The following is a 23,307-nucleotide window of genomic DNA, read 5'->3' as shown; positions in this document are numbered from 1 at the left end:
ATGGAGCTACAGTTGGCCACATTGGTATTCTTTGCCCGCTGCCAAGTCTGTCCGTGTCAATTATACGTCCAATCGTGTATTTTCTGTGGACCACCCACTGTCATTGGGCTATCCAGCCCCCTGGTTAGCAAGACAAAACCAACCAATCACAAGCTTTGTGATTAACACTAATCGAGTTATCTTAACACAATGTTAAAGTATGTTGCAGCGTGTTGACTGCAGGACATGAGGGAGCAGTTTGGGAATAACAACCCCCCAGTTTCCCAAACATTCCAAACGGTTTCATCCTCCTAAACCAGGGGTGTCCAATCTTACCCGAAAAGGGCTGGTGTAGGTGCAGGTTTTCGTTTTGACACAAACGCATTTGATTCTCCGTATCAATGCCTTATCATTACATTACATTACATTATTGGAATTTGGCAGACGCTCTTATCCAGAGCGATGTACAACAAAGTGCATACCCATAACCAGGGATAAGTTCGCTGAAAGACCCTAGAGGGAAGTACAATTTCAACTGCTACCTGTACAACAAAGAAGGACGAGGGCCTATTTTATTTTTTTATTTTTTTTGAGAACAAAGAAACAAACAAATACCGATACACAAAGCAAGTCACAGAGACAACAATTAAGGTTCACAGGGAGGTAGGGAGGGATGGGGAGAGGTGCTGCTTGAAGAGGTGTGTCTTCAGCTTGCGCTTGAAGGTGGGGAGAGATTCTACAGTTCTGACCTCAACGGGGAGTTCGTTTCACCACCGTGGAGCCAGAACAGACAGTAGTCGTGAGCGTGAGGTGGAGGTTCGGAGAGGGGGAAGTGCCAAGCGGCCTGTGGAGGCTGAACGAAGAGGTCTGGCAGGGGTGTAGGGTCTGATGATTTTTTCTAGATAAGCTGGGGAAGACCCTTTATCAATTGAAGACCATGATTCATTAATTGGTTGAATCAAGTGTCGTAGCGGTGGGCTAGAACAGAAACACTGCACCCACACTGGGCCTTTTTGGATACGATTGGACACCACTGTCTGAAACTATGCTTTCTGCATCTCTCTCTTCCCCCCTCCCTCTGCTATGCGAACCCCCTCCTCCGCATTGTCCCATTCTCAGGTGATGAACACAGCCAGGACATAAATCCACAGAGTGGTCAGCGAGCAGCAGCTATAATGAGCCCCGATACAGAAACTATTTTAATTATCTTAAGAAAATGGAGGAGAGTAGGAGTTTCTGGCACGCTCGCCTTAAAGTCCATTTGGAGTGCCAGAGAGGGCCTCTGAATTAGTGCTGCCGCATCTCTCCCCTTAATTTTCAGAAGAGCGTGTGCCTGGGAGGTCAGTCTGTAGATTAAAACCGTGGATGAACTGCACAGTACAAGCCATAAAGTTCTGTCCAGTGAGCTCCTACGTATAAATCTGTGGCTTGTGCAATGGCCTTCTCCTGGAGGAATTGTACCAGTTGAATTGGTGCCTGTGAGTGGGACCTATTGCTTGGGTCTATTACTTTCCTAGAGGAGATTAGGGAAAGTGGTAAATATGATCATCATGCAATCATGTAAATTGGTTCTATTAGGAGCTGTAATTATATTTTAGCTTGATGAAACCTCATGAAACAGTCATTTTAGGAGCTTGGTTTCCAGAAGCCACGTAAATGCTAAGTGCCAATCTCATTGATTAGCTTTTTAGCTTTTTTATGACTAAAATCCCTTTGCGTTAATGTATCCTCAGTTGGCTGGATGTAGTGTCTGCTAACCATTGAGAATTAAGTCATTTTTAGTTCGCCCTTTCACTGTGTAACCCTTGCCTTAGTAGCGGTGCTCTCTCAGGCCCATTTTAGTCATTAAAACCAGAGAAAAGGGGGTTATCAGGCAGCTGGACAGATTTATAGAGTTAGCCTTGAACGCTGCTCTGTAACACATGGACTGGAGCCCATGTTGCACAAGCTGGAGAAAACTCACAGCCGTGGGGTCCTCTGGCTTAAACCAATGCAGGCACTGGGGCTGTCTCACTTATTGCCTGTTCATTAGAGCACTTCTCATCTAAACAGTGGCTGTCGTAGTCAGCCTGCTGTAGGCAACTGGACTTTATGAGTTTGAATTTCTTCCCCTCTCTGATTTCACTGACGCTGGGACAACATGAGCTATCTGAAGACTGTTTAGCTATATGGGCCTAAAGATATGGAAGGAGTCCGACAGTACTTTTTTGGCAGTGAGATAAAGTTGATTTCTGTTTACCAGCATACAGGCCTTTACACACACACACACACACACACACACACACACACTCTCTTTGTCACAAATTAAACATGAAAACCAAATGTTTTACATAAAAAAGGTTTAATTTACAAAAAACAAATAGTCCCTTTAAATAGCTGAGGAATACAAAGTCTTCATAAACCTCTAAACATTTATGAAGCACAATTTGGATAGCTTAGCACTATGTTTTGCTTTAAAAAAAGTGTATATTTACTCAGAACTGTGTCATTGGGAAGATATGAGGCACTGTGGGATGCTCAGCTGCATTCAGGATCGCTACGAGTTCCAAAACAAGCCCTCCTTTTTGAGTTTATCAGCCCATCCACACACACCCCCTCATATACACAACACCATAACCTCAAAACAAGCCCTCCTTAACTAAAAATGTTTATAATGACGTTTCTTTCTTATTTAATATGGAACTTAATCCGAGAAAATAAAATCATTATCCTACAAAGAAGATCACAGAATTAAGACAGATTCTGATGGTTGATGTGAATATTAACTGAAACTCCTGATCCATATCTGCATGATTTTATATATTGCAGTGCTGCCACATGATTGGCTGATTAGATAATTGCACGAGTAAGTAGGTGTACAGGTTTTCCTAATAAAGTACTCAGTGAGTATATTCATCTTCAGTAGATATGGATGGTATTCTCTTGTGCTTATTCTTTTTTGTGTGTGGCTTTTTGCTGACAGGAAAGGGCTGAGAATCTTTTATATAATAATTACTATCATTCTAAGCTGCAAGAAGTACTTTTAATTTCAGTAGTTCAATGTATTAACTGTTATGTTATTCCTTTGACATTTTCGAAAGCCAGGACCATATGTCACAGTGTACCAAGCCGTATTAGCAGAGTGCTCTCTCATTTCCTCATCATTCATTTCTGGCTGGTCCAGTCCGTGTGGCCCTCACCGTCAGGGGCCAATGGGTTGGCATCGTCCTCTCCGGAGTGAACTTTCTGATTGGCCGGGGCCCCTGAGAGCAGGTCTCCCACACTTCCACAATACAGCAAGGAACGCATGGGCCACTTCTACAGGAGACAGCAGAGCCCAATCATCTTCGCTTCCCTCAAACATACACAGTCTGCTCTACATGTACTGTCATTGCACAGCATTCAATAAACTGGAAACAAACTGTTTTCCTAGAGAGGTCATTGGCGAAAATTAGAAAGCAGAAAAAGTGGAAAACAAATTATTACTACAGTAAGAATATTATTTATTTGGGGGCAGAATGCAGCCCTCTGATCATTGGAGAAAAGTAGAGAGAGAGAATAGTACAATACAACACAATTATTGGCTCTATTGCATTAACCCTGGCCAAATGACAGGGAGCACCAAAGACCCTATTCATGCCAGGAAAAAACTGTAATATAATAGTGGTTCTGAAGGCCCTGAAGGTTTGAATTCCAACCCTAAGTTATCACACCTAGCAATTAGCATCTCTATGAGCTCTCTTGAATGAGATGTGCTTTGTTAGGGTTGGAATTAAAACCTACAGGATGGACAATCTGGGCAGGAACAGGGTTAGGCAGCCCTGCTGTAACTTATGCTACACTGGGCATTATACTGTAAGTGTTTCCATTACATCAGTGGTAACCAACCTTGTTCCTGGAGAGCTACATACCTATAGGCTATCACTCCAACCCTAATTTGGCACACATGACTCTACTAATGAGCAGCACAATGAGATCTCTAGCTGTTGAATGAGGTGTGTATTGTTAGGGTTGGAGTGAAAACCTACAGGACGGCAGCTCTTGAGGAACAGGGTTGGTTACCCCTGCTCTAACCGTCATACTACACTGCAGGCTGTTATACACCTTCCCATGACATCATTGCAATGAGGTGGGAACGCAACGGGACGGTGGGCTGACTGACCTTGACTGGATGGAGGTAGCCCCCCGCCCTGTAGAGAGGGGGTCTCTCTGCGGGGGCCTCGCCCTGGTCCAGGGTCTGCGTGAGGTGGGCGATGTAGTTGGTGGCCAGGACCAGCACGTCCAGCTTGGAGAGCTTGGTGTTGGGGGGCACGGAGGGCAGGGCGGCCTGCAGGCTGTGGAAGGCCTGCCGAAGGTTCCGCACCCTGCTCCTCTCCCGTGCCGCGTTGGCGGGGTAAACCTGCAGCTTCTGCCCCCCCGGGCCGCACCGCACCTGTGGGAGAGGCTGTGTGAGAGGCTGTGTGAGGATGGGACCGTTGCTTTTCGAAAATTCCGCTGCAAAAAACATGTCCTAACTAGTGTTTTTAGTCTTGTAATGCAACTTAAAATCTTTTTTAAGCTTATTTTTTATTAGCTTGTTTTAAGCAGAGGTGGAAGGTAAACGTTGTGCCGTGTGTTTCTTCCCTGCTCTACAAAACCCAAATAACTAATCATGCTGTTCAATCGAGACCTTAATAAGTAGAATCGGACGCCTTAGTATAAAATAGGATAAAATGAAAAACTGCACCGATAACGGCCATTTTCAGAAAGCATTGGACTCCCCTGTTACAGAGAATGAGGTCACATGCATAACCAGGGAGTAATGTGTTTATTATCAGTAGGATTACAGTGGGGAAGGAATAAATTAGGAACATGGGATACTTTAGGGAGGTATGGAAACTGCCCTGGACATTAGTGAATCATAAACGAAGACTGTGCCATTTCTAAAAGGTTAAAGACGGAATTAGATAAGCTAGGAACACTAAAACAAGGAAAATCTTCAAAATGTCTATTTGGTGCTGCCAAAAGTACAAGCTGAATTGAATCTGTCCTGTCAAGAATAAGACAGCGGAAGTAGTCTTGTAACTAAAGTTCAACTAAATTGTACAATATTGAAAAAGGAATTGTGACATGTCTCGCCATTAAAATAATAAATATTTAAGCTAAATATATATAATATATTTACATTTAAGTATTGTAAATGTATCTAATATATGATCTTACCCACAACTTAGTCTATTTACAGAATTGGATATTTATCAAAGTAATTCAGGTTAGTGTAAGTTAAGCAAGTACAACCCACCAAGAATCCGACCTGTAATGTCTGCATTCTAACCTAAAAATGATACGACACTGCACAATAATCTGTATGTCTACGTAAAAAAAAAACTATGTGTAATAATCTTTATGTCTACTGAATACACTATGTCTGCTGAATAACCTGTATGTCTGTGTAATAATCTGTATGTCTGCGTAATAATCTGTATGTGACTTGTGTGAAGCTGTGTGGAGTTGCCCATCCTCATAGGTGTAGCCGCCTGTTCGTGGCTCTCTCTCGGACCTCTCTGTGCCGGTGGTGCTGTGGTCTCAGCCGCTAACTCACCCCTTTCCCGGAGTCCCGGCCGGCCGAGTGCCCCCCGCCGGCCCGTGGGCCCCTCGCCCCGGAGGGACCCCCCCCCTCCATACCGCCGCCGTCGCCATGCCGACTCTCCGCCATGAGGTTCCGCTGGACCCCCCAGCCGAGGCAGAAGGAACAGAACCGGCCCGTCTGAGCGAGCGAGCGAGCCCCCCGCCCCGGTGGAGAGAGGAGAAGTGAGCCTCCTCTTCCCCTGGCTGCAGACGCAGCCATAGTGCTCCCTCCCTCGCCTTATCTGGTGAGGTAATGAGTGGATCTTCAAGCGGGCCTTATCTCCCCCCCCTCCCTCCCCCGGAGCGGGCCCTGCCAAAGGAGCTGCCTCAGGGAGCAGCGAGTGTCCCGGGGCAGGACGAGGGGCTTGGGAATGGCCGGGGGGGCTCCGAGGGGGGGGGCATGTCCGCCGTCCCCTGGTGTTTCACACCCATGAGAGAGAGATGTGTGGCAAACGTCTTGAAATGCCTCAAAACATGCTATGATGCGGTGGTTCTGTTTTCTTTTTCTGAACCCTTATTTTCACTCTTTCCCCAGTTTGGGAAGCCGAATTGTATTTGTAGGTCTGTCCCATTGCTGCAGCATCCTCCAAACAGTTTGGGAGAGGGAACACCCTCATACTCCCCTCGTGCAGTATTTCCTGAATCTCTCTTTGGGTACCCCCAGCTGAATCCAGATGTTTGAGGCATTCCTCCTCAAGCACACCTGATACAACTAATGAAAGGCTGATTAGCTGCATCAGGTGTGCTTAAGGCAGAGCACATCAAATACCTGGATCCAGCTGGGGGGACTCGAGGAGAGGTTTTAGAACCACTGCCCTCGTCCCACAGCTGAGCTGACTCAGCGTACCTCTTCTGGGGTGCACTAATCCTGGTTATGGCTTTATGCAGGACTGATTCCGAATCAACACAATAACACCTTTCATACGCTAAAGGAATAAGTATCAAATTACAACTTTTGATGCTTTGGAACATGCATGGAATCACAATTCATAAAACCTCCACCATAGGTACAATATTACAAAAGGAACTTATAAGAACAAAATGACAAGTGCATCAGGGAAGTAGCTAAAATATTTATTCATGTTTTTTGTTTAACACTGTTGTAGATTTTTGAGATTTCAGACGAATATTATAAGGCACAGAGTGTGTGTATTTGTGTGTGTGTGTGTGTGTGTTTGTGTATTTTATCTACATTAAAGGATAAAATATGAATAGGCACAGAATCTTCCAAGGTCCCAGGCTGGAGCAAATGTCCAGGGAACCCAGCATCTAAAATTCTTTCTCCAATTCTGAGAAATTTCTCAAGAATGAAAATGTTACATGGAATCATGCACCAATTCTGATGTCATTTTCACACCTATTTTGTAAAACTGCCATACAAGGATAAAAATAATCCATTGCTCTATTTAAATACTCTAAAAGATGAAAAACTGGCAGTTCAATCTCTTCACTGCCTAATAGTTTTAAATTGGTCAATTTACTTCTTACTTACTGATCCCTCTGACATTATAGTGAAAATAGTGAATATCCTATATTAATATAGTAGTGTTTTTTGTTTGTTTTGCTTTGGGTTTCAAATCTAAAATAAAAAACAATGAACAATGTTATGGGACTGTACAAGGTCCGATATCAGAAATTCAGAAGCTCTAGCCCTTTAAGGCGTGAGGTCACAAATACGGGATTAGAATGTTCTTAACGGAATACTGATGTCACAATCACGACTGGTATTTGAAGGCAATGGAGATCTAGAACACTGATTTAGAATTTTATAGAGAGAAGAAAAACATTCAAACAAACCTACTACTCAAAGGCTTAATGATCATGTCTGAAGACACTGTCGTTGTGCTGGGTGCATCTACGTGTGCCCACGGCAGAATCACTTCTTTTTCCTCTTCTCCAGCTTACTGACGAAGTTCTGGATGTCCTCGGCCATCAGCTGGGGCTCCTCCATGGCGGCGAAGTGCCCGCCCCGGGGCATGACTGTGTGCGTCTTCAGCTTGGGGTACTTCTGCTTCGCCCACAGTTTGGGGGTGTGGATCAGCTCGTTGGGGAAGGAGGCGAATCCTGTGGGCACGTAGACTGCCATCCTGACAGGGTGGTGTGGGGGGATGGGGGGGTGACAATGTTATTTCTGGGGCTCCCAAAACTATCTGCATATTGCATTCTACTACATTACATTTGCGTTTTACTAGCCTACAAGCCAATGGTGTTCAAAGTCTCAGGCAAGGCCATGAACTACTGCAAAAATACCAATTTTGATAGTTGTTGTCAAGTGTACGGATATCAAACAGATTATACAGTATATGTGTTGTACTTCTTGTATGTGTATACATACATACTAGCTATTGTCCTGTCTATTACTGGAAGTCTTGAGCAATATACTCTTTACAAGCATGGTAACTTGTTTCACATACTGTAGATCATATTCAGATACTCACAGTGCATGCTTCTGGGTAAAGCCCCCACCGATGTTCTCCTTGTAGAAACGCATCGATGAGATTATGGACCCAGTCGTCCAGTAAATCATCACGTTGGTCAAAAGATCGTCAAGGGAAAAATTCCTGTCGACACAATTTAGCAATAAACAAATTCATCAAGTAACTGAATACAAAGGCCATGCAAGGGACTATTAGTACTTTATATTTTCATCAAGTGTAATTTAGCTGTCTTAAGAAAGCATGAACAACATTTCTGTCAGTGAATACAAGGTGTCTGGTTCTTCTTAATGCCTTATAATTAGGCTGTTTACACACGTTTTTGTGATTTTTTGCATGATAGTTATATGAAATACATATGCTCTTCTCCGGTGACGTAATACCTTTCCAGTCCTCCGTTTTCCAGGTTCCGAAACTCTTTATTGGTCCAAGTGGAGAACTTCTCCAGGATGTACGTTGCAAGGCCAACAGGAGAGTCATTCAGCCCACGACCTGTAGGGGGCAGACACACCTGCAGCCTTATAACAGGCATGTGACCAGAGTGGCCTTCATTAAGATGGACGTGCAAGATACGATTTCGATTTTAGGTAAACTAAGCATAAGATACCCTTTAGTGGCTGGAAAATGCAAGCATAGCTGGGCTGAATGGCCTGTTCTTATCATTATGTTATGTTATAAACAAATACTAATTTGTTATTTAGCTGACTCTTTAATCGAAAGTGACTGACAGTTGATTAGACTAAGCAGGGGACAGACAATCTGGGCCTTTTGAGCAATGCAGGGTTAAGGGCCTAACAACTGTGCTGGATCTTATCGTGGCTACACTGGGGCTTGAACCACCAACCTTCATGTACCTTCGCCACTAGGTTACAAGCTGCCCATATGTTATGTTGTTTTATGTTGTGTTGTGTTAGGACTCCTCCTCTTCCCTACGGTGTCTGGCTTTGTGGCCTGGATGTGCATGTCGTGTTGTGTAGTGTTGTGTTATGTTATGTTATGTTATGTTAGGACGCCTCCTCCCCTTACCTACGGTGTCTGGCTTTGTGGCCTGGATGTGCATGTAGCCCGACTCCAGTAGCATCTCCAACAGCACCTTCTGTCTGATGGGGAAGAGGCCTTCCACGTCGTGCTGCGTGAAGCCGAACAGCTTAGGGAAGCGACGGCCCAGCAATAAGGACAACGCCACGCGAGCACCAGGCTTGCCTTGGGCCGGGGCAAAGTTGACGTGCAGGCCTTTGACAGTTCTGGGGTACACGAGAGAGAGGTTACGTTCACCATTTGATTTCATTCACGAGAGCAGCAAACTTTCAAAAGTTATCGCTGCTGAACCATTCTAAGCAGATATATTTAGAATACACAGAAACACTACAAGCAAACCATTTCAAGATTTCAAGATTTAAATTAAGTTTTCAAATAACCACTGAAAGTACAGTACATTTCAACAAGAACATGCTCGTTTTAACTTTACTCCTTGGGGTTATTTTGACTTAAACCCTTTTTTTCAGGATATAAATATGTGTATGGCATTCATAATGTTGCTTAAAATGACTGACAACACGACTGAGGTAATTCAGAAAAAGGTACTACTAAAAATGCGTCCATATGCAAAATCTATAAAATTCGGAAGCAATGTTATCGCAACTGTGTGTTACAATTCAATCACATTAAAGCAATTTTTTCCACAAGGAAGCACCGTCTTAAATATTGTATCTGTACACAAGGCAAGCTACCCTGTCATTGAACAGCGATGAGACGATATCGTGACACCAAATACGGGTGGTGCTGCCATCACAGCATCTCTAAGCCAATCGCTGTGTTTTGTTGTGAAGACCAAACCCTTTTGATTGGTTTTTCAAAGTTGCTAAATGACAACTAATTTTAGCTGCACCCATTTTGTTAATCTGGGGGATATATCACAAAGCAGGATTAATGATGTAGCTGGATAAGTTAAACCCCGAAGCGGCTGTTTTTACTTCAGTCCATGTTCCGGTTTTGGAAAGGTTCCGGGTTTTACTCAGTGAAGTTATCCAGCTAACTCGATAATCTTGCTTGGTGAAACACCCCCCTGACGCCTCACTGTCCCGTCAGCGGCTGAATAGCCCCCTGAAGGCATTCAGATGGACTGGTTCTGACAGGCTCCGTACTTGGGCTGGAGCTGGGCCATATTGGTGGTGATGAGCCAGCCCCAGTCCCCCCCGTGGGCGTAGAACTGGGCGAATCCCAGCCTCTTCATCAGCTTGTGGAACACTCGGGCGGCACACACAGAGTTGAAACCTGACCAATCACAACAGAGGGCTTGATTATGAATGGGCAACAGAGGCCCTGTCACCATGGCGATCTTTGTAGTAAACAACAGTCAGGATCCCGATTTCAATCAAGACGGTTCAACGACGTTTTGAGGACTGATCACAGATTTCCGCCGGCAAGACCTCTCACACCCGATCAATTCAAGCCTCATTTTTTTTTACAAAAATAAAAATAAATTGGGAGCCTGTAAGCTAGTCGGATTGGCTAAGGAGTAGCGACATTAAAGCTTAAAGTTTTTCTTCCGATTTTGGTCCCAACAACCAGGGGCCCCCACCTCACCTTTCTTGTGGGGGGCCTCGGAGAAGCCGTAGCCCGGGATCGAGGGGCAGATGACCTCGAACGCGAAGTCGTCCGGGTTCTTGGGCTCCGTCAGCAGGGGCAGGATCCCGTAGAATTCGTAGAAGGATCCGGGCCAGCCGTGCACCATGAGCAGAGGCACCCCGCTGGTCCCTTCCGGCAGGTTCCGAGGACGCACGTGTATGTAGTGAACGTCGATCCCTGGGTTCGATAAAAATGCAACAATGAGTGAAGATGCTCTGCCAGACTGGAGATATATGTGGTGATGCAGCCCTGTGTGTGTAGTTGGATGGATACCTGATTCAGGTGAAGAGACAAAATCAAATTCATATCAAATTCAAATCAAACATACACTGCAAAAACCCAAAAATAAATTAATTCCAACAACTATTTTAGTCGTTTCTTTGATGTTTTTGCTAAATAAGACAAATGTATTACCAGTGAGGAAAGACAGTTTTACTCATTTCAAGATTTGTAAGAAATTTTCACTCATCATGCAAACAGTAACTTAAAACAAGCAAATATTTTCAGCTTGAGAGAAAAACTTTTTTACTTACAAGACTAAAGCCCTTGTTTAGTCTACCATTTTTTGCAGTGGAACTCCATCTGGGATTTGATCTCTCCATGCAAACCAGAAGGTGTTTGGGTCCAAGACAAATTTAGCAAAGGAGCACATCCATCCATCCATCCATCCATCCATCCATCCATCCATTATCTGAACCCGCTTATCCTGAACAGGGTCGCAGGGGGGCTGGAGCCTATCCCAGCATACATTGGGCGAAAGGCAGGAATACACCCTGGACAGGTCGCCAGTCCATCGCAGGGCACACACACCACACCACACCACACCACACACACACACACACACACACACACACACACACAGGCAATTTAGACTCTCCAATCAGCCTAACCTGCATGTCTTTGGACTGTGGGAGGAAACCGGAGTACCCGGAGGAAACCCACGCAGACACGGGGAGAACATGCAAACTCCGCACAGAGAGGCCCCGGCCGACGGGGATTCGAACCCAGGACCTCCTTGCTGTGAGGCGGCACTGCGCCATCCGTGCCGCCCAAAGGAGCACTTACCAAATCCAATTGCTATGAAACTAAATCTCACCTTCGATTTTAGTTTTGTAGTGTGGGTATCTGTTCAGCTTCTCCACCTGCTTTTTCCAGTCAAACTCATTTCTCCAGTATGACACAACTTTCTGCAGATATTTGGAGTTGAAGCCATAGTTGAACTGGCTGTCTTCTAGGGAGGGGACAGGCCTTGTCTGATCCAGTCTCCTGTACAGATCCTGACAGGGCATAGAAATCCATTTTAACATTTACATACAAAAATCTGTTAACAAATATATAACATTGTATATACAGTATACTGTATATAAATACCATAATCAACCAAAGTCACAGAATGCAATTACAGATATTGAACAACAATGGATTTGCTTTGAAGAAGTGCATCTCATATCACATTATTAAATGTGTGTTTTGTTGACAAACATCCAGTAAGTGTGGCCCAGTTGGTTTTATTGATGGGTCGATTTTAGTGGCAACACAAAAACTTTGATTCAGCCTTACTGCGGTATGCTCAAACAACATGCTAATTATTGATGGGCTCTTCCATTATACTGAACCTTGGATGATAGAGACTGCTGACTGATAGACACGACTATTAAATAAATATGTATATAGTATAATAATAATAATATAATAATAATATATACACCAATGTTTGTAGTCGACCATGAAGCCAATTCAACCCTGCCATATAACCACAGTTACCTGAAATTAAGACAAAAGTCTATTAGAGGAATCTGATTAGGACCTTTGTCATGTCACTATAGGCTACTGCCTAGTGGGCTGCAGTTTGCCAGCTGTAGCATCAGCAACACTGACTGCTATTGATTGCACCTGCTTTGGAGTAGATTATCATGGCACACCCAGCAATGTGACAGAGTTGGCATGCCACAGTAACCATTGCCAACAATATCCAACGCATGAGCGACTAGGACACATCTGCAGTGTAGCGTGGTCTAAAAGGTTTGACACTGTGTTAAAGAGTTAACTTTCACAGCCCCGGAACCACGCTCAGGAACAGAAAACCAACCCTTGAAATGTGATTTAGCGCTAAGCTTCCCCGTGAGGTAGAAACGCATGCAAGCCTTTGTGTAGGAGCTCGTGAAAATCCAGAAGCCTCCTTAACTCGGGGCGGCTTGTAGCGTAGTGGTTATGGTACATGACTGGGAGCCACAACGTCAGTGGTTCGAATCCTGGTCGAGCCACAATAAATGATCCGCACAGCCGTTGGGCCCTTGAGCAAGACCCTTAACCTCACATTGCTCCCCGGGCGCTGCACTGTGGCTGCCCACTGCTCCTAGGTAACTAGGATGGGTCAAATGCAGAGGACAAATTAACCCACAGGGTTCAATAAAGTATATCTTATCTTATCTCCTTAAGGTGGAGCTCCCCCAGGCTGCCCTACCGAACCACACCCCCCCCTTGTGATCTCACCTCCATCTCCTCACTGGACGTCTCCACCTTGAAGGGCCGAATGCTGTCATCTTCAGGGGTGTCGAGGGGCTCTCCCGCCCCCCACCAGCCATCCTCTGTCTCCAGGACCTCCTGCCGCCTCCTCAGCAGCAGAACGTAGACCACTGCTCCCAGAACCAGGGCCACGAGCACCTCGGTAATCATACTGCGCAAAGGAGAGAGGGCCAGGGGATGAAACACAGGCATATGTGAGTTCGTCATTGCAGGGGTGGTACTATATCCTATATCCTCCTGAACAAGCAGAAATAAAGTATTTTAAATTATGATATATTACAAGTGTCTTGGACGACAAGTGTCACAGTGAAATTATTTTCAAAAATATTGTTTTATTCATAAATGTTCCATAGAATTCAGCATAGTAGAATACGTGGTTCTTGGGAATAAACAGGAGACTGTGTCCCCTACAAGGTCTTAGGAGGATAATTATACAGCAACATATGGCTTTCGTTCTTAAAAGGATGAGAAAGTTGATTCGAGAGAGATCATGTCCATGCCTTTTCTTTCTAGATAAATACATCCTAAGAGTCAACATAGAAAAATGTCTTCAATAAATGGTTTCGGGTATGAACAGTGTTTGATCTGCATTCATAGCTGTGGGAAATGCCTGAAAAAGCAAGACATCACATGAGCCTGAGATTAAAAATTTAACCCAAAAAGCAATCCAATTATAGGTTATAGGCAAACGATAAGACAATAATTAACGTTTAAAACAATACTTTATGTGGAGCTCGTGTTGCAACAAACTCTCCAGAGCAGATGTAGCAATGGAGCATTCATTGGCTGGGGTTTTGCAGGGAATGCGAATAGCAGAACATAGTGCCATTATTGTTGCACAACATTCCAGCACTGGGCAAGGATTAGGTAAAGAATTGAGTAGACAAGGCCTCATAGTCAATACTCATTTGGGCTAAGACGCATGACAAAGCTTTATTCCATCTGACCTCAAATACCGCTGAAGGTTCTAATGCAAATGAAATACAGTAACAACTTGTGTAGCCTACTCTGGTGAAACGGCGTGTGCACCGAATACTGCTGATTAGAAGGCAAAGCAAAAGTGTGGGCCATGCAGTTCATCACTGCACCACTAAAACAAACATTCAGAAGGTACAAAATAACATTCCGGTATCAATATAAAGGTAGACAGCGATGTCCGAGAACCGCGACTGTTAGTATCTTTCTTTTATAAAGAAAATAAACGTAAATGAAAGCAGCAGTCGTGGTTGGGCGTTGGTTTATGTGAGTATTCCAAGACAAAAATAGAAACTTCTGATTAATATAGCCGTACAGTTCAACTTCTGAATGTTGAACTCTGTTCGCAATTGGTATGACGCGCACATACCGTATTCCCACATCTGTCTTCTGCTCTGATTATTCATGTAGGCGGAAGACCAAAATCATTTTACATAAATTAACAAAAAATTGTTGTGTAACCAGTACTTGCATCCTGTAAGAATGCGTAATCGCAGCACTATGAATGCATGCAATGATTATCTGATGAACCGAACTGCAAAAAAATGCTTGGATTGTTGCACGTCAGAAAGTCATAAAACTTCAACTTTAACCTAAACTTTAGTTCACAACACAAGTTGAACAAAACTCACAAATTGCGCTCAAAACATTCGCTTTCCTTTTCACCTTGCACTTGAGTTTTGTTTTAGTGTATTTCCATTTGAAGCCTCACTGCATCACCCACCTTGCTAAAAAAGTGTCCGACTCTGACATAAAAAAGCTTAATTAAAATTCTATCCGAATCTGTCCTGAGTTGAATATTAGGTTACATCACGTATTGGCTAGCTAGCCTAGCAGTACACTGTTTATCAACATCATACAAAAATTCACAACACAAACAAATAGTAATGTAATAACTGTCCTTTACCAATTGTTTCCACCGGTTTGTGATAATGAATAGCGAATGCCCTCTTGCCCTACCTGTTGTTTTGCTGCCGTGCACTGTTCAATAGCAGCACGCTCGCAGCTTCTAATGTAATGAAATGGAGGGCAGTGCTTTGTGGGAAATGTATTTCTTCTTCGATGCCCGGCCACTAGCACATTGCACAAGAAAGTAATTCAGCGACGCATTATCGTACCAAAGCTTCTGCAAAATCGAAACAATGTTTATCACATTAATTTTACCAGTAAAAGTGTATGTGTAGTTGATGTGCATTCTTTTAAATAAAAAAATATGGATGTTTACATGCCATTTGTTACGTTTAAATACATATTTAAAATACAAATGTAACATTATTTAAATTAGTTAAAAATGGAGAGGCATCCTGATCAGATGCTCGAATCACCTCAATTGGCTCCTTTTGACGCATATCCGGATATCCGAGCTCCTCACCCTATCTCTAAGGCTGAGCCCAGCCACCCCAGAGAAAGCTCATTTTGGCCGCTTGTATCCGTGATCTCGTTCTTTCGGTCACTACCCAAAGCTTGTTACCATAGGTGAGGGTTGGGATGTAGATCGACCAGTAAATCACCACGACGGTCCGGCACAACGCCCGCATTACTGCTGACGCTGCACCAATCCGCCTGTCGATCTCACGCTCCCTTTTACCCTCAATCGTGAACAAGATCCGAGATACTTGAACTCCTTCACTTGGGGCAGTGGCTCATTCCCAACCCGGAGGGAGCAATCCACCGTTTTCCGGCAGAGAACCATGGCCTCGGACTTGGAAGTGCTGACTCTCATCCACTGCAAACCGCTCCAGTGCATGCTGAAAGTCATGGTCCGATGAAGCCAGCAGAAGCAAAAAGCAGAGACACAATTCTGAGGTCACCAAACCGGACACTCTCCTCACCTTGGCTGCGCCTTGAGATCCTGTCCATGAATATCACAAACAGAACCGGTGACAAGGGGCAACCTTGGCGGAGTCCCACACCCATTGGACTTTGTGCTGAGGATGCGGACACAGCTCTCACTTTGGTTATACAGGAACCAGATGGCTCGTAATAACGGCCCCGGTACCTCATACTCTCACAGTACCCCCCACAGGGTTCCCCGGGGGACACGGTCAAAAGCCTTCTCCAAGTCCACAAAGCACATGTGGACTTGATGGGCAAACTCCCATGCCAGCCCCCCAGCAACCCCGCCAAGGTAAAGAGCTGGTCCGTTGTTCCACAACCAGGATGGAAGCCACATTGCTCCTCCTGAATCTTTTAAGTCAATGTTTAATTGTGGTTGGTTCCATTGAAACATTCATAGAGAACAGTATTTTTCACATTGGCATTTTGAGTTTCTCAATAATTATTATATAGTTTTGTTTTTTCAGTATCAGTGTGCATTGCCAGTCAGGGGTAATGCTTGAGCCCTCTGCAGATATGTAGAATTGGAATGCTTGTCAGTTTCTTTTTTAAAGATATTTTTTAGGCCTTTTTCAGCTTTATTGGACAGTATAGTATAGAGAGACAAGAAGAATGGGAGCGAGAGAGGGAAAGACAGGCGACAAATTGTCAGACGGTCAGATTCGAACCGCCGACGTCGCGGCTCGCAATGAGCATGCGGTCAGTGCTCTACAGGCTGCGCCACCAAGACACCCATGCTTGTCAGTTTCTAAGGCATACTACAGAAACTAATCCTAAATACTTGTGGCAGTTCCTACAAATCATACGGCACGTTGATCACATTTTTAGGCAATCACAAATATTTTTCTATGTTTGAGTCGGTGTCAGCAGCTCGATCCAACTTCTGACAGTATCAGCAAGCTGGAATGTATTCCGTATAGTAACACAACTAACCATTTAATATATGTGGCACACCTGCCAGCAAACTAGTATTCAGATACAATAACCCGCCTTTGACTCCAAATTCAAATGAATTTCCAGTGTTTTAAAGCACTTTGCCTGAATTTAGGAAGCGGTGTGCAATGTTTTGCCTATTGACCCCAGGGTTCAATAACCCACAGGGAGTTCAGAAGGCCTCCCAGACTTTAGAATGCATCTGGCATTAAATAATGAACGTTTACAGATGTAAATATTTATTGAATACCACATGACAATTTGAACATCCAATGAAAGAAAACAGTAGCTCCATTACGAAAATGACTGAGTGTAAATCTGAAGACGCCGCTTCATTTGGGCTCTTGTGAAACTGGGAATATTTCTCCATGAAAAATAAAAAAGGAACTTAAAAACCGCTCAAGAAAACCCAACCTTGTCAACAGACAGACATCTTGTTGTTCAAATCTTGCTTTAGTCCACCTTGAAACCCAAAAAAATAAATAACTATCCACCTACAGGACGCACAAGCAGCTTGCTCTTCAGAAGAGCCAGTCTACTGCTCTCCGCTTAACCTTTATCCTACGATTCTTTTCCCCTCCCTCCCCTCCCCACCCATCCCCGCTCACACACATCTTCCTCTTCATCATTCAGTCTTCTGCGCTGCCTCCTCTTTTTTTCCCTTGCTTGTGAAAGGCACACCACTGTCCGGCCTCAAAGTTCATAAACTTGACTGAGGAATCAATCAGTCCGTCTCCATGGCAACACTACGAGATTCCTTGGACACCATGCATCTCATCAATTTGCCGTGCAACTTCTCGATCTTCTTTACATCCTGCGCCTGGTCGGTCTTGTACTGTAAACACTGGGAATACAATTAAATGCACTCAATTACTAAGATATGAAAATTAAACGGGACAAAGCAATTGTGCTGGTAAGCACTGCCACGCCATCCATTGCCTGGCAGTAATCAGTCTGCAATAAATGCAATATAATTAGGGCAATGTAGAAGTACAAGTGCCTATAATTTCACCTTAGGCCATCGCGGAGTGAACAGACCATGATGTTGCAGTCAATTTGGTAAAAACAAAAATGACTAAATAACCCCCCCCCCATGCTTTTGAAATACCAAAATGAACACTAAATGCTGTTTTCAAATGATAAACGTGTCATCGTTGCAATTAGGAACAAACCTGAAAGTTACTCACCACTGCGTCGTCTGTGACTTTCATACAAAGGTTGCCATCACAATGGCGGTACTTCAGCACAACTCTGACCTATAAGAATCACAAAGATTTTCAGAAATCAGAACTTGTACCGTTCGTTGTCTGTGTAACATATTGTACAGGGTCAGAGATCAAGTCTCTAGTACATTCACAAAGCAGGCGAACGCTAAATGTGTGTGTGTGTGTGTGTGTGTGTGTGTGTGTGTGTGTGTGGTCAGGGGGCATAAATGTATTGACGCTGAATTGATACCAGTAGAGAAGGCTAATACACGTAGCTAACACGTAGCTTACGCTGAAATCTAAGCAAAACCACCAAACGCCTTCCAGTTAGCATGGCAATCATCTAACGTTAGCTACATGCTTAACCTTTAGCTAATAAGCGCAGACAACGCCATCTCAAAAAAAAGACTCCGCACATAAGATGCACTACATACACATTACATTAGCAGGATCCTTTAACGTCAGATAGCCAAATACATTTAGGACACGCTTCAGCTAAGGTAGATTCCACTGCCCATAGAGCTAGCGAGCTAACAGATAGATAGCCAGCCGGCCAGTCGCGACTCTGAATTAAAACTAGCATTAGACAACCAATTTAAACTGGACAAGCTATTACGTCAACCTAAACATAATCGATCGTTAAAAAAGGGCAATTTAGCTAGCTAAATAGTTTGCGATTACTACGTCACTAACGTTAGTAGCGAAGAAACCTGCTATCCAAGATAGTTTGCTAGCTAAGTAAACCAACTCGCCATACAATAAATCGGGTGTAGGTAGCTAACTAGCTTGGTTTTCTAAAGACGTAAAATACCTTCATTGGATCTGTCAAATATAGTTTTTCTGCGGCTCTGGCGAACTCTTCCCATGTTTGATAATAAGGCATAGCTAGCTAAACTAAATGTGAAATTTAAAAAAGGAGAAAACACACTGTAACTTTCCCTCGAAATTGTAGCTAGAACCACATCAGCAGTATCTGAATGGGTAAAAAAAAAGATGGACGGAAGAGTATTCTAAAAGCACTTTGGGGATTGGATGACTCGAAACGAACCCAATCAGCGTGTTCGATACTGCTTTGCGCATTGGGGTTACGCAACGGGGGCCAGCCACGCCGATTTCGCTTCTCTTCCCGGTTTACCGCAAGGAGACCATACATTTTGGTCACACTTTCTGGATTTTCATTGGATATCAGCCTCACTGTCCAATGTTGGTCCTGTAATGAAGTTCGGAGATTATTTTTCCATCAACGACAAATGTACAATCTGACATCCATCCAAAAAACATAATTTTCATTATTTACTGGATATGTTGTTGCTATTTACGTATTTCTTTTACCAACAATTTATTTTATAATTATATACCTTTCATGGTATTATTAATTGTTAGGTACACACAATATATGCAAACAAATACATAATGTTAGACTACTTAAAACTTTTGAAAATAAATAAGATGTGATGTAATTAATGTTCCCTCCAAGAAGACTATCAGCTCTGAAGATGGCTGTTTGTGGGATGCACTGAAAAGATATCAGCAGAACAAAACTGCATTGTTTTTCCCTCAATGCCACTGTGCCAAAGAGGTGCACAATTACAACATAGAGGTAGCGGTGGTCATTTTTGTTTAAAAAAAGACTACTCTGATTTATGGATAGTAGCATAGTTGAGAATTGTGGTTAAACTGGCAGTCTGGATGTCTGAGCATTTTAGATGAAAGGAAATTCCTGAACTGTGCCTGTCTGGATAGGAATGTCCAGTCTGGATTTATATATTTTTTCATTCATGCATCTACTCTATATTTGTATGGGACCATTACATCAACCTGTTCCACTGTTTGTAGTGCAGACAGAAAATATTTCAGCCCCAATATTGAAAGGACTTTTAAAGGCTCCCCTTTCAAAGACCTTGACAGAATGTAGTCAGCCTGACAAGGTATTCGGTGTTTCGTTTTAAATTACACTGACAAAAATATCTGGTGTCAGTAAGGATTTGAGGTGGGTTGTATAAATATCTTTTACAGCTATTTAAAATGGAATCCAGCAGGTGGCACCAAGGGAATTGAAATGGATTTGACAATCACATTTGAGGCAACATGTCAGCTCCAGTTGCTTTTTCATTCTTCAGTGACAGTCCGTCTCTATTTACACACTGTATAATCTAGACTGGATCCAGGCTGACAACTAAATTTCAGTTAAATCTTGAATTAATGCATACCGTGGCAGGCTTAAAGGCATAAACAGCCTTTGGCATTTCAGATTGCACTAACGCAGGGAATACTAGCTTGTTATACTTTTTGCAATGCTCCAAGTCATTGCATGCCGAAAGTATCACTAAGTCCATTGTTACCATGACATCACTGTGGTAATTTTGGACTGTGACCTACACAGATCAAATTAACTGGGTGACAGTGAGAGGGATGTCCCCTCCCACTTAACAAGCACAGGAAGCTGCTGTCTTGCCACCTGTGCGAGGTGATCAAGCCCCCAAATCTGACCTCTATCAGCACAAACTACCACAACTGGGCAGTTTGGGTTAAGTGGGTGAAGATTGGAAATACAACGCCACAAAACTTTGATCATATGAATAGACAATCCAAATAACTGGAAACTATTAAAAATGTAATTGCCAGTTTTCCTGTTCAAAGCTATTTAAATGTTTCTTCATTCCCATTTAAGATTTCAGTTGTAATTGAACAGCTCGCTCTGTTTCACAGTTTCATGTAAATAAACTAAAGTACAGTTATGTGGGTTGTAAAATGCTTAATGTCAATATAAAATATCTGCACAATATTCATGACCGGGCACCGTACCTCTGTACATTGGCCTGACAATGAGACATAACCAATGGATTATTTTGATTGGAAAGTCATTGTATCCAATGCACATAGAAATGTTAATTATTAAATTAACTGTATGATCCCCAAACTCTGTTAGAGATTGTAGGTTCATATGACTTTAATAATTTAATAGTGTAATAAATATCCCCACTGGAAATAATGGCTCTGTCTGGCATATATGAGACCAGCAGTTCTAAGGATTTAAAAGTTGGGTATGTTGGGGTCACACTCTTTCGTCAATGAAGCAAGCATCACTTTAGATTATAAACCTACACATCTCAGAAACATTGCATTAAGATATTTTGTGAAATGATTTTCTGAAATGATATTATCAGTGTAAACATACATGAATTGATAACTGTGAGGGTGAAATGATGCAACTGAATCCAGTCAATACCATTTAAACTAGTTACAGTTAACATATATGCCCTTAAAAACATATATGCCCTTAATTAAATATTCAGCCATCAGAAATGGTAATCCAGCAGCGGCAACAACAACAACAACAACAACAACAATTAGAAATTTCACTTGACAGGAGGAACATAGAACAGGATAATTTATTTTAACGTCACCTTTCAGGAATTGACGAGCAACCCAATGCTAGCATGCTGGAAATAGCATGCCCAAATTACCTCCCAGTAACTTGTCACCAGGTCATTCAGATGTGTAGCTCATTCGGAAGTTGAAAATGTTGTATCTTAAATGTATGTATTATTACTTATTATTATTGTACAGAGATTTTATAGACCGAAACACGTCGTTTTTTCAATGACAACACTAGCTGTCGCAATGTGAACAAATTCGAAGGAGTACTCTTTCAGCATACTTTTCTAAAATTGGCTACTGTTAAAACATAATCCCAACGATTTGGTTACTCTGAATATGCGTACTGGGAGGTAAAATAAGACTGCCAATATGACACGTCTGAACCCAATGCTTTCAATAATCAAACAGGACATGATAAAATATGTGGTATTAAAATATATATGTATATATATTTAAAAATATATCAATCCCCCTAGCGTTGCGATTTATTCCCATTAGAGGAAGCGTTTAACATTTTGCACTGCCACCAGCTTTATGATGGGGGTGTGGCTGTCGGAGCCCTGTACGTCTCCAGCGTGCCTCACGTAGCTGTGAAAAGCTTTGCGTCAGTACTGTGTCTCTAGACGGGGATCCCGGCGACACGCTGCCGCTTGTAGAAGCGATTGGAGGCTCAGCACGGAGAAAAGCACCGAGTTGTGTTTCTTTTCTTTCTTTAGCTAAATTAGCATAAACTGTAGCGGGATGCTATAGAACATGTAGGAAAACGCTTATTTATTTTTTTATTTTTTATTTTTTTTACTTTATTGGATTCAACTACACCATTTTCACCCTGCGGTTTTCCAGTTATAAGTGCTGTTTATTCGGTAGCTAATCAAGTGCGAACTTTTTGAAAACTTAAATAAAGGACAGAATACTCGTCTAATAAGCCAACCTTTCAACGAATTCCTAACTTTTTTAAATCCTGGGATAATATCACCATGAGGTAAGGATTTTAGCTGGCTGTAAGATTGTTCTGTGCTATCCGAAGAAAGCGTGCGACAAATTGGATTTCATTTTTTCGTTTGCTGAATGAAAAAAATTTAAGTTTTTAAACTATAGGGCCATATGACTGGCAATGTAATTGCATGCATGATTGATTGGTTAAGTAATTATCCGCTATTTTCTGAGCATCAGTACACAACAATACTATGCATTGCAGCTGCACAATTTAAATTCAGGTCAGCAAAGTTTATAAGGCAATTTTATAAAAACTGAGAAAAATTGGAGTGGCATTGACGTCAAGCGCCGTGGGAATGTTGCAATCGTTAGCGAGCTAACGTATTTGTCTCCTCGTGCGAGGTAGCTTACCTATCTGTCTAGTTTCTAGATTTGAGTGCTACCGCGGATATGATTGTCGTCAACGTTGAGAATTCTATCCAGCAGGTCATGTAATCTAAAATCGGAGACGAATGATTTCACATTTGGAAAACGAGTATGCATTCAACTGCACAAGCTAGCTGCCGAACATTTTCCATTTGTTGCAATGCAGTGTATGTCCATGGAATCAATAATCCGAAGTAAAAACGAATGGTAACATAAAGCCAACAAAATAACCCCTCTAATCAAGCTATTGTCTTTTCTAGGTAATTATCATGGACATAGTTTCTGGCAATAGGGTAATTAACAGCCCTTATGCCGCTAATTAGGTGCCTAAGATTTTCGTCCCTTTTTTTGGAATCTTGTTTTGGAAGTGGTTGTACGGCTACGTGCTGTGAGTTTTAATTCCACAATCCATTTCGTGTCCTACGATTTGGTGTCGAATCTCTGGCATCTAAAACGGAGTG

At 42.8% G+C, this 23,307-nt stretch overlaps 4 protein-coding genes across 6 annotated transcripts in view; 1 reads left to right on the top strand and 3 right to left on the bottom strand.

The window, feature by feature from the left end:
• Positions 1-2,423: 2,423 nt before the first annotated feature.
• Positions 2,424-5,785, bottom strand: LOC133128233 (transcription factor 24-like). The gene is made up of 3 exons (XM_061241611.1): positions 5,540-5,785; positions 4,121-4,390; positions 2,424-3,276 (listed from the first exon to the last, which is right to left on the bottom strand). The coding sequence occupies exons 1-3, from the start codon at positions 5,783-5,785 to the stop codon at positions 3,124-3,126; spliced, it is 669 nt and encodes a 222-aa protein (XP_061097595.1). The 3' UTR covers positions 2,424-3,123.
• Positions 5,786-6,624: 839 nt separating this feature from the next.
• On the bottom strand, positions 6,625-15,202 carry ephx1 (epoxide hydrolase 1, microsomal (xenobiotic)). Of its 3 annotated transcripts, none has more exons than XM_061244134.1 (9): positions 15,090-15,202; positions 13,122-13,305; positions 11,725-11,905; positions 10,587-10,805; positions 10,145-10,274; positions 9,027-9,244; positions 8,384-8,492; positions 8,004-8,126; positions 6,625-7,652 (listed from the first exon to the last, which is right to left on the bottom strand). In XM_061244134.1, exons 2-9 carry the CDS (start codon positions 13,302-13,304, stop codon positions 7,442-7,444), a joined length of 1,374 nt encoding a protein of 457 aa, XP_061100118.1. In that variant the 5' UTR covers position 13,305; positions 15,090-15,202; the 3' UTR covers positions 6,625-7,441. The 3 variants fall into 3 exon arrangements, with proteins under 3 accessions (XP_061100118.1, XP_061100120.1, XP_061100121.1); XM_061244136.1 differs by having other exon boundaries at positions 15,037-15,129; XM_061244137.1 differs by lacking the exon at positions 15,090-15,202 and adding an exon at positions 14,762-14,783.
• Positions 15,203-17,120: 1,918 nt separating this feature from the next.
• Positions 17,121-19,096, bottom strand: srp9 (signal recognition particle 9). Its single transcript, XM_061243149.1, has 3 exons — positions 18,915-19,096; positions 18,086-18,154; positions 17,121-17,742 (listed from the first exon to the last, which is right to left on the bottom strand). The coding sequence occupies exons 1-3, from the start codon at positions 18,984-18,986 to the stop codon at positions 17,623-17,625; spliced, it is 261 nt and encodes an 86-aa protein (XP_061099133.1). The 5' UTR covers positions 18,987-19,096; the 3' UTR covers positions 17,121-17,622.
• A 3,011-nt stretch (positions 19,097-22,107) lies between these two features.
• enah (ENAH actin regulator) overlaps positions 22,108-23,307 on the top strand; it is a 111,746-nt gene continuing 110,546 nt past the window's right edge. The window contains exon 1 of the mRNA XM_061241570.1: positions 22,108-22,466. Coding sequence (XP_061097554.1) covers positions 22,462-22,466 — 5 coding nt within the window. The 5' untranslated portion in view covers positions 22,108-22,461. The remainder of the gene's footprint in view (positions 22,467-23,307) is intronic.

Source organism: Conger conger, chromosome 5 (assembly GCF_963514075.1).
Source record: "Conger conger chromosome 5, fConCon1.1, whole genome shotgun sequence".
In the NCBI taxonomy this organism is placed as follows: domain Eukaryota; kingdom Metazoa; phylum Chordata; class Actinopteri; order Anguilliformes; family Congridae; genus Conger; species Conger conger.
The sequence above is the reverse complement of the archived record's forward strand: the minus strand, read 5'-3'. Positions and strand labels throughout refer to the sequence as shown.